This window comes from Cibotium barometz, chromosome 30 (assembly GCF_041138505.1).
Source record: "Cibotium barometz isolate CiBa-2024 chromosome 30, ASM4113850v1, whole genome shotgun sequence".
Lineage (NCBI taxonomy): Eukaryota > Viridiplantae > Streptophyta > Polypodiopsida > Cyatheales > Cibotiaceae > Cibotium > Cibotium barometz.
Window position 1 is genome coordinate 40,335,487 of NC_141075.1, and position 11,564 is coordinate 40,347,050.

General features: G+C 43.5%; 2 protein-coding genes across 2 annotated transcripts; one reads left to right on the forward strand and one right to left on the reverse strand.

Moving 5' to 3' along the window:
- Window positions 1-1,041: 1,041 nt before the first annotated feature.
- Window positions 1,042-2,273, reverse strand: LOC147621483 (chitinase 2-like). Its single transcript, XM_086824573.1, has 2 exons — window positions 2,142-2,273; window positions 1,042-2,002 (listed from the first exon to the last, which is right to left on the reverse strand). The coding sequence occupies exons 1-2, from the start codon at window positions 2,194-2,196 to the stop codon at window positions 1,170-1,172; spliced, it is 888 nt and encodes a 295-aa protein (XP_086680699.1). The 5' UTR covers window positions 2,197-2,273; the 3' UTR covers window positions 1,042-1,169.
- Window positions 2,274-9,777: 7,504 nt separating this feature from the next.
- LOC147621484 (chitinase 2-like) lies at window positions 9,778-11,356 on the forward strand. The gene is made up of 2 exons (XM_086824233.1): window positions 9,778-9,990; window positions 10,108-11,356. Exons 1-2 carry the CDS (start codon window positions 9,936-9,938, stop codon window positions 11,142-11,144), a joined length of 1,092 nt encoding a protein of 363 aa, XP_086680359.1. The 5' UTR covers window positions 9,778-9,935; the 3' UTR covers window positions 11,145-11,356.
- Window positions 11,357-11,564: the final 208 nt, after the last annotated feature.

Sequence of the window (11,564 nt, forward strand, 5' to 3'; positions counted from 1 at the left end):
CTCATCCAGGACGGTGAGATCTTCAGGCTCCTAGGAATACCTATGGGCTTTAAGGTCACTCTAAGACAAAGATGGCAGTGGGTCATGGAAAAAATAGACAACAAGCTTCTGAGATGGAAAAGAAAACAGCTTACTTTGGCAGGGAGGATCATGGTTCTCAACCACTTCATTCTGCCCTATACCATCTATTTTATCATCTGCTGGAGGCCACCAGATTCTGACCTCAGCAACTTTACCAAGCTGTGTAGGAACTTTCTCTGGGGCGGCGACCCTTGGAACAAGAGCATACCCAAAGTCAAGTGGGATATCTGCACCACCCCTAAAGCAAAGGGAGGACTAGGTATTCAGGATATCAGGATCACTGCCAATAGAATGGCAGCTAAGTGGATCATAAGAGCATGTGCTAACCCCTCTGAAGACTGGGCTCAACTTCTCATCAAGGATACCCCCAGGTTTGTCATCACGGGCGTCAATAAATGGAACAACCTGCCCCTCTCAACCATAGTTATTTCCAAGTTCCCCATCTCTCCCAAAGGCAGTCAACTAGTGTCCTCAATATGGAAAGCTTGGAATAACATCAAAATGTTCCTAAACCCAGCCCCAAACCTCCGCATTTCAAAAGGCGCTCTGGCCTGGGACTCCTGCTGGTGGTCCAGTCTCCCTTTCCCCCCCCTTCAACCAGAGGAAGCCCAAATAGCGCTAAACCTTCACAAGAGAGGCATTGTAACCTGGGCAGATCTCAGAGATCAACATCTCGGAACCTGGCTCTCAAGAGCTGAACTTGTGGCTAAATTCGACTGCAGGACCCCTGAGCTGGACCTCGTGCAAAGCAGAACCTCGAAATGGGATCAGCAGGAGACCTAGAAGCTAAACAACCCCTCCGCCTTCAACATCTGTGCTTACCAATGGACAGGCAACAAACCTCTTCTCCCCATCCCTAAGATGACTAATGCCCTCATCTTTTTCCCCTCTTGCCGAAAAAAACATTTAAATGGGAAATTTATACACGACAACAACAGTTAATTAATGGCCACGTTTTGGGACTAAGCAAGTCTGCGTGAGACGCTCCTCTTATTTATGGATCTGCGTTTTTATACCGATTGGTTGACACATTATTGGTGGGCTTGATAACTTATTACGTTTACCATTTAGGGGCACAAAGAGCACAGCTAGCTGGCGAGCAATGCCTGCGCCTCTTGCTCATACTGGAACTTCACGCTAGAGACATATGAGTCGTCTGCCTCGAAGATGAAGATGCCGGGCAGGTCGCCACTGGATTGTAGCTGCTGGCAAGCTGACAGGGCGTTCTCCGGCGTCGGTCCCACGCCCGCCGCCGTGCTGAAACTGGCCAACACCTTCCCGCCGCTGTACGTGGATGAGGCATTGTTGTAGTACTCCACGTATTGGGAGGGTGTGGTGCTGGAATCGTAGCTGTAGAATTGGAAGTTAACATAGTCGATGATACTGCTGTATTGGGCCCAGAGCGCGGTGTAGTAGGACTCCACGCCGTCGAAGGGAGCGATGGATGCGACGGAGATGACGTTCTGCTGCTTCAGCTGCGTGATGAGCTGCCCGATGCACGACACGAAGTCGTCTTGTGTTGCGTCGTCGAAGTGCTCGTAGTCTATGTCGATGCCGTCCAGATGGTAGGTCTGTATCATGGAGGTGAGAGAGGAGACGGCGTTGGAGACCCAGGAGGACACGGAGGTGGGATTGAACTCGGCTGAATTGCTGTTCACCGTGTCGCCTCCTAAGCTCACCATCACTTTCACGTTGCTGTTCTGAGACTTGATGGCCTGGACGCTGTCGGGGGTGAGGTTTCCGGTGTCCCAGAAGGCGCTGAACTGGCCGTCTGTGGAAGCGGAGCCATTGCTGGTGTAGTCGATAGCGAAGGCGAGGATGAAGTGGAACTCGCCCACCGAGCTGTTGATGGGTACGTCGCTGAAGGTCACCCCCGTGAATTGGGCACCGATGTACTCCCTGAACACCTTGCCATTGCTACCTGCACACAGACAGTTTGATTTATCAGTGATCCTGTGGCCGGGGGCGTGTAATTATGGTGATGATCTACTATATGATTGCACGAGGCTCGCAAAGCAGCTAATGGCGGCAAATTGCAATACAGGTAGAAGCCGTTATACATGAAATGCAGAGGGAAACACAGAGCCCCAATAGCAACGCCGTCGACGGCGCCATAGCTACTAGCTGAAGCGCCTACACGGGAGGTTGGACAATACCAAAAGGCAACTACCTAGTCTGTATAAAGCCTCCGGGTCCTCACGATCGACATCGCCACCGTAACGCGGCTTTGGTGGTGCATTCACCTTTTTGACTGCAGACTCATTCACCTTTTTGACTCACTCGTTGGCAACGTTAATACGTTATTACAATCGCAAAGACTTTGTGTCTTGCTTTGCTGAATCAAAGACTTGTACAAGGCCACATGACGCCAAATGCAGAGAAGAACCACACGTATGTGTACACGTTTTTTTTTTTTTTTCAATGAGTTGGATAGAGCACGAATACACTGTGTCGGTAGGCTATTTCCCCCACCCGATTGTGAGTGACTTTTACTAGCCTAGACTACGCTTAGCATATAAGTATATGGAACAAATTTTTCTTGCTTTTGTTTGGGACATCCTTTTGGTGTGCCTTTTCGAAACCATTGGCCATGTACATTCTTTCTTTATTTCTTTTTGTTTGAGGGTCTTCTTTTAATTTAGAAAGGATTTTGACTAGTGTTTGCAGGGTTTCTCAAATATTTCTCAGTTTGCAATCTATGGCAAGGATAAAGAAAACTGCAAGGAAAGTATATACTGAAGATCCAAAGATAGCACAGGTTGCTACTGCACCCAGTCCTAAGAAGAAAAGAAGGTCAAGATGGTATTATATGAAGAGGTGTTTTTTAGAGATTAGGAAGGCCCAAGATGACACTCATAGTCTTATCCCAAGGGCTGCCTTCATGTGGGTAGTAAAGCAAATCTGTGATAGGATTGGTCTCTTGACTAAAAGTAATACCCCATACAAAAACTGGCAAGGTTCTACAGTGTGGTGCTTGCAAGAAGCGGCTAAAGACTTTCTTATAGATTTCATGAATGGTGCCTTTATTGCTGCTACACATGCACACAGGGTCACTTTAATGAACAAGGATTTCTTAGTGGTGAGCAAGCTTAGGTATAGATTTGATAAAGTTCTCAAGCCACTTCCTACCACAGATGCTAGAGCCTTTGATATCTTGACAATTCCTCCTTAGAGATCCCGCAAAGCTGAAGAGCCTACTATTGAAGATGTTACACATGAGTATGAAACAAGAAAAGCACTTGACCAAAAAGAGATCTATGAGGAGCATGTCAAACACATGCTTCTCGAGAGGGAGGATAATTTTTATAAAGAGGAAGTTAAGAGACTTGGTGCTAAGAGTCATGATGGAATGGGCAAGGTATTTGGTCAAATGATTATCAATGTCTCCTCCAGCCCTTAGAATGAATATTACGTGAGCATTTCACCTAAGGACAAAGTGATGTTAGAGAAGACATATATTGAAATATCAGACTCTATATTATTCTGTTGCATGAGGTAAGCATCATTCTTTAGCCACAGTTTTGTCCTTTTCTCTCCTTTTTGCATACTTAATACTATCTTTGATTGCAGGGCATACATTTCTACAATGCCCACCACAGAGGTTTCAAGCAGCATATTTGTGGTTGATCCTCTAATATCAAGTGATATCTTTTTAAAGACAGGATCAAATATTGAAGTGTTTTTTAGGGCATATGACAGCCTGAGAAACTATTATATATTCATCCCATATGTTGAAAGGTAGTATTTTTTAATAGTTTTAAATTCATAACTCATGTGAGTAGATATTTTCTTACTATTGTTTTATTTGCAGTCACCATTGGAGTCTTATACTCATTGATGTTTTGGATAGAGATGTTACTTTCATGAACTCCTTAGCTGGTATGCATGGTCAATGTAAAATGTAAGTATCTCTTTTCATCAACTATCACAGTATCTCTTTTCATCAACTATCACAATTTTGTTACAAACATTGTACTTGTTTGATTTACTCTTTATTGCAGTACTTGCAAAATTGTATTAGCATATTTAGAGAAGAATTATGAAGACCTTGCAGATCCAGAGAAGCCATTCAATTATCTTCAGCAAGAGGTATTGAGAATTTAGTTAGGATGTTTCTTCGTTTGAAGATGGCTTTCTTCTAATTACACTATTATTTCAGGTTCCAATTCACTCTGACAGTACTAGTTGTGGATGGAGGGTGATTGCAAATGCTTGTAGGACAATAGATTTTAAGTTGTTAAAACAACAAGTCAATGCAAGAACCCCAGAGAATCCTTTGCATTGCTCTTAATGTATTTGTACATTATTTTTCTTAGAACACTTTTTTTTACAGTGTTGCAAAAAATACCCTGAATCTTATATTTGGTGGATAAGAGAGAGATGTATTGAGATTATATTGGACAAAGCAATTACACATGTAAATCTCGACTCTCCTCCTCCAGGAGATTAGGCTCTTGAATCCTCAAAAAATCAGCTTGCAGTCAAGGGGCTTTTGCCCAATTTCTGTTCGGGACTGTTGTATGCAGTATACAGGACTGTAAAAGTCTGATTTTCACTCATTTGGACAGCCAGGAGAGCATTTATTGCTATTGTACCTGCTAGTACAGATTTGGCACAGCTTTGTGCAAGTTTTGGCATGGCTGTACACTGTTTTGAGTGACCAAAAGGTTCAATTTCAGCTGCTGTACTTGCCGGTACAGGTTTGGTACATCATTGGTGAGCACTTGGTACTGCTGTACAGTACTTTGGAAGGGCAACAGAGCACATTTAAGGTGCTGTCCAAAATCTGCAGCAACCAGATTTTGGTGATTTCATCACATAAAGTGGGAGAAAAGTTGCATTTGTGCTTCCGCAGTGGGAGATAAAGCTTGGGAGAACAACTGTGAGCACTTTGTGTGCTTTTTGGTGCAATGTTTGCACACTTGCAGGGAGTCAGGCATTGACAGGTTGCATATTGCTATGGCAACCACAGGTGAGAGCTCTTCATTGCTTCACATCAAGAAGCTTGAAGGCTCGCATAATTATGATATTTGGGAGAAGCTGAGAAGACCGAAAGGCAAAGGCAAGGGTTTGCCAGTGCATTCTCCTTTAAAATTTGAGAAGATGCAAAAGGCCTCAAAGGAGACCATTGCAAAGAAATCCTCTCTGCAAAGAAGACATCTCGGCCAAAGAGGACCTCACAAAAGAAATCTCATGCAAAAAACCCCTTTGCTCAAAAGCCCCTCAACTTCGGTGTTGTTCTTGCTCAAGGACAAGAGGAAGCAAAGTCTGGGAGTCCAAAAAAACCAAGTGAAGCCCAAGAGCAAGAAAAGTCTAGGAGCCCAAATAAGCAAAGTGAAGATCAAGAGCAGGCAAAGTATGGGAGCCTAAATAAACAAAGTGAAGATCAAGAGCATTAGAATATTTTGTAACTTCACACATACGCAGTGACATTTTGTAACTCGCAAGATGTATTTGTACCATTTATTGTATGTAAATCACAATTCGTTTATGAAAGATGTAGTTATCCACTAAATGTTTGTTCACAAATGACAATGGTCAAGAAAAATGTAAATTGTCTATTCAGTCATGGCTCAAAGATTACAACACTTGGAGGTAAACAACTCATACAAGATATAGATCATTCAGCTCTTCTTCCAATTGTAGTACCATTGACCTTGAATTTATAACTAGGGGTGGTGTTGTCAAGAAACTCCAAGGTTTCCCTAACATCTTTTAATGTCCACTGAGAGGTAACATTAAACTCCTTGCTTTCAGCATGTGGAATAACCTGCAACTCAAACCTAAATAACCTCCTTTCTTTCAGGATGTGGAATAACCTGCAACTCAAACCTAAATGACATGCAATCTATATAAGAATCCAAAGGTTCCCAGACACCCAACTTAAGTTTGTATCTCCTATAATCATAACCCATAGTAAGAGATTGTCGAGAGATATTGTAAGACAAAGCCAAGGATTGAGGGTATACATTGCACCTTATGTAGTCACCCTTATGGTCATCCTCTGTAGATTTCCAAAACAGTCCTATAATGTTGTCCAAATGCTCTGCTTAGCCATGATGCCTTTGTCCTCTATAACTCTGCGTCTTTGAAGCAAGCCACAAAGACATGTAGAGGCATGAACCATGATAACCGTATCCTCCTCGAGACCCTTCCCAGAGTCATGGCCTTTTGAATATCCTAGGATATTTTACGTTTGAAGTTCTGCACTGTCGCGTCCCAATTAACAGAAGAAAGGCTTGGCATTGCTAAATCCTCAATTTGCCCATACAATGTACTGTGCGTAGTATACAAAAAGATTACTCTTACTAAAAAAAGTCGCATTTTGGTCACCAGACATGAGCTCTGCAAATTCTTTGTAGATGGCTTGGAAAGTACTACTGAAGCTCTTCACAAGCTGCCACTCAAAACTTGTTGAGGGAAAGATATCTGAAGTTAAAACTTGTATTAAAAGAAAAAACATATTTGCAAAATTGAACTATAACTTACAATGTGCTTGCATAGGAATATGTTGAGTTGGAGGTAAGTACATATCCCTTGCCATGAAAACATGTTGGACCTAAGCAAACCAGCCTTCAGATGTAACCTTGAAAGTAGCAATGCGTCCATTCCAATGGTAATTTGTATCCTCTTTTTCATTATTTTCATCTTGTGAGATCCTTGCATGAGGGCAACATAGTAACCCAATCGTTTACAGTGAAACTCTTGGGTTCCCACGTTCCATCATCCCTTTTGTTGTATACAACACAAGAGTTTATTGAACGAGAAGGACGTCTTGTGGATTCCATATAGAATAGAAGCAAGAGAATGAGACAATGGAACTCAATGAGGTCGAAAAAGAGATTAGAGAGAGCTAGAAGATGCAATGAAGCTCACTGAGGTCAAAAAAAAGATGAGAGAGAGCTAGAAGATGAGAGCTTCTAGACGTTGAGAAGAAGAATGGGTATGCGCGCCAAAAGAAATATTGGAGGTAGTTTGTCCAAACTTCAAAAATTTCGGCATTAACTACATGCCATCTTTTTTCAAATCTTTTGATAGCTTTTGTCAGTATAATGGATCCTAGGGACCACCATAATCCGTCGAAATTTGGAGATTTTCGGGACTAAATTAGAGGAAAAAAACTCGAAATGGACTCTACTACCTCCAAAGTAGAGGAGACAAGAATACCATATTCTTGTGCATGTGGCACACTCTCTTTGGCTCTTTTCTTAATCACGACAATAGTAAAGGGCCCCTTTTTAGGCATTTTTGGCCCTAATGATCAGCTTCCAACAAGAAGAGTAAAGCGTCATCAGCAAAACATTGAATAACCAATTTCTCCCCATTGTTCAAATTTAATCGAGTTACCCTCCCTTCAGAAGAGGCCTACTCTAGGGCCCCAATCACGGGGTGAGAGGCAATAGCAAAAAGTAGGGGAGCAAGGGGATAGCCCTATCTCACTGATCTATTTACCTCAAATCCCCCAACAATTCTCCCATTCAATGTAAGTTAGACTTCTCTCCCAAGGTAAGAGCGTATATGCAGGAAGACATTCTGAAGCCAAACCTCATTTTTTTCATCACTCTGGCCACAAATGACCAAATCACCCTATCATATGCCTTTTCCAAGTCTAACTGCAAGAGAATACATTTTTGCTTAGTCCTCAACATCCCTCCCTAGCATAGCAGCATAAATATTATCATATATCTCTCATATATGGACCCCCTCTTATAAAACCATGCTGTTTTTCAGAAATAACCTCCTAGAGAGCAAGGGTGGTTCTAATGGCAATGACTTTGGCTAGAATTTTATATATAAGAGTTAGCAAAGTAATAGGCCTCCAGTAATTAAACTTATCACAAGCATTCTATTTAGGATAAGATTCACTAGCTCTTCCTTTAAGTCCCTTTCCAAGTTGCTTGATTTAAAGGCATCTGTACACATTCTCCAAACAAACTCCTTTAGAGAGGGCCAAAAGGCAATAAAAAACTCCATAGATAGCCCATCCCAACCAGGGGATTTCTCTCTCCCCAGCTTTAAGAGAGTCTCCCATCATTTCTCTAGTTCAATATCCCTTTCCAACCATTTAGCCCTATCTGGATCTAGACTCTTGCTAACATGTTCAAGGAGATTAGACTTAGCTTGGACCCTTCTAGTTGAATGATCCTCCTTGAGACTAAGAGTTTCTCCGAGATACTTAACCTATTTTTTGGCTATTAGCCTCAACCCTTTTAATTTCTGCCCATTTTCATCGAGAGCTATGAGTCTTATGACTAACAAGACCCATATGAGTAATCGATTATGATCCCTATGGGTATCTTGAACTGGCTTCACCCATAGACTACACCTCTCTATTGAAATTCATGGTGTAACAACGAGCAAGAGAGCTCAACCATATGGTGCATAGACCACCCATGCAAAGGTCCACACCATATTATGGAGTGCACAGCCCTCCTACACCAAATCCCCCTAGTGCTCCAAGCACTCCAAATTTCTTGTCAAACCCCTATGTAAATCCTTATGGATATGCACATGCTATAAGTGTGGATTCGACCATGCTTTGACTACACCACATAGTCGACTCTTACTTCAAATAAGCCCTCGCTCACATTGGTAAAAGCCACCATCATTTGGACTATCCATATGGCTTACCCATGTAGGACTGATATCACCACCATGAACGAGGCACGAGAAGATTTTTCTTTTTTCCAAAGCCATATTCCCGAAGATGAGGAGGACGTCCTTGATGAGTTCTCAATAGGAACCTAGGGTGCCCTAAACCCACCCACGTTACATGCACCAATATTTGCAACCAACTATGTTATGGTCTTCAAACCAAGATAGGTTGAAGCTATGGTAAGTGCTTCCTAGTCTTCCATTTTGTGCACATATCAATCAGAAAAGAATTGTGAACCTCAAGTTTTGATCTAGTGCAAGAGGGGAAGAAAGAGGAAATGTAGCAATAATAGAGTCTCACTATTTTCAGCGCAGGGAGGAGAGAGAGGAAACATAGCATTCCTTAAAACGTTCCTTTATTATTGGTAGAAAAACATTTAAATTTGATAATGCACGTGGTTTTAATAATATGAAAATAGAAGCATTTCTTTTGAAGGGTAAAAATTTTGATACCTCTATCTCAAGGATAAAAAAACTACCTTATTGGAAAGGTAAAAAAATTGATGCTTTTAAGTGCTCGTGGTTTTGATAATACCGAAGGGCATCCTTAATAATTTTTTCAATAGAAGCATTTTCTTTTGAAAGGCAAAAATTTTGATGCCCTTATCGGCGGAAAGGCTTTTGATGAAATTTTGATGCCCTTATTCAAAGGCTTTTGATGCCCTTAAGGTAAAAAGCCCTAAGATCTTCAGAACTGAGGACTGGATTTGGAGAATGGCTTTATGTGAAGAAGGGTAAAAAGCCCTAATAAGAAGGGTTCCCCATCGTGTTAAAAACGTGTGGTTTTTGTGATAACGTATGAAAGTTGCTAACAACACAGATAGTGTTGCAAACGATTTGAGACCATTGAGTCAAGTCAAAAAAAGTGTGAAGCCGCGTTACCGGTTACGACGGTAGCGATGGTGAGCGTTGTTGAAGGCGTCTTGTTCTAGAAAACTGGTGGCGATGGTTGGCGATGGTGAGCGTTGTTGAAGGCGTCTTGTTCTAGATAACTGGTGGTGGGTGAGGGGCCTGCAGGACCCGAAGACTTTATAAGGGGGAACGACCGTTTAGTCGAACAGCATTTATCATTACACCCAGATCTGATTCATCTCTTCATCCCTTCCCTACGTGGTCTTATACGTAGCAAAGCTTTTGACATTATAATCCAGCTGCCTCCAAGGGCAGGCGCTAATTTTAACCACCAGCTAGCTGCAGCTATGGCTCCGTCGGCGGCGTTGCTGTTGGGCCTTTCTGTTGCCCTCTGCATCTCATGTATAACTTCTTCTACCTATTTTTCCTCCATTATTGCAACTCACGCTCTATAATAGCAGATTACTACACCAATCACACGCCCCTTATAACGAATTCTGTCCATGACTTCTTGTGCAGGTGGCGGTTATACGGGGCTCGCACAATCGACGTCCTGCACCACGTACACGGTGCAGTCCGGCGACACGTGCTACCAGATCGCGCAGAACAACGGCATCACGCTCAGCGACTTTGAGCAGTGGAACTCCGGCATCGACTGCAACGACCTGCAGATCGGGCAGCAAGTATGCATCTCTGCACCCACCACCAGCAGCAGCCCTCCCTCGTCAAGCGGCAATGGCAAGGTGTTCAGGGAGTACATCGGCGCCCAGTACAGTACGGGCGTGACCTTAGCTGACGTACCCATCAACAGTGCGGTGGAGGTCCACTTCATCCTCTCCTTTGCCATCGATTACAGCAGCGGCGCCTTCACTAACGGCGTGTTCAGCCCCTTCTGGAACACCGCAGACCTCACCCCCGAGAGCGTCCAGGCCATCAAGTCTCAGTACAGCAATGTGAAGGTGATGGTCAGCTTAGGAGGAGACACGGTGAACGGCAATCCAGCCGAGTTCAATCCCACTTCCGTGTCCTCCTGGGTCTCCAACGCCGTCTCCTCTCTCACCTCCATGATACAGACCTACCATCTGGACGGCATCGACGTAGACTACGAGCACTTCGACGACACAACGCAAGACGACTTCGTGTCGTGCATCGGGCAGCTCATCACGCAGCTGAAGCAGCAGAACGTCATCGCCGTCGCATCCATCGCTCCCTTCGAGAGCGTGGCGTCCTACTACACCGCGCTGTGGGCCCAATACAGCAGTGTCATCGACTACGTTAACTTCCAGTTCTACACCTACGATTCCAGCACCACACCCTCCCAATACGTGGACTACTACAACACTGCCGCGTCCACGTACAGCGGCGGCAAGGTGTTGGCCAGTTTCAGCACGGCGGCGGGCGTGGGACCTACGCCGGAGAACGCCCTGTCAGCTTGCCAGCAGCTGCACTCCAGTGGCGACCTGCCCGGCATCTTCATCTTCGAGGCAGATGACTCCTACGTCTCCAGCGTCAAGTTCCAGTACGAGCAAGAGGCGCAGTCCATCCTCGCCAGCTAGTGCTCGCGCTCTTTGTGCCGGTGTGTCGACAACGGAGAATGTACTAATAACAAGCTACCAAGCCCACCAATAATTCGGCAGAGATCATTGTGTGAACACAAAATAATATCAAGTATGGGATCAATAAAGCCATCCTCTCCTAACATGATCCAAATGTGCAATTCTCTTAATAAAGAGGAGTTTGTTCTATAGAAACTCCGTTAAATTGCAAAGAGTTCGTTTGTGTAAATTCTAGATTTTTACATGTTTTCTTTTATGGGTTGGTTTTTTTTAACAAACCCTTTACATGGTGGAAAAAACGTCGTCACTAAAAGTTTTAAAATTGCACCGATAAAGATAGTTGAGGAATGAATCGAAAGCTTTTTATATATTTTATTGTTCTGGTTTCCAACGCCGTCTCCTCTCTCACCTCCATGATAC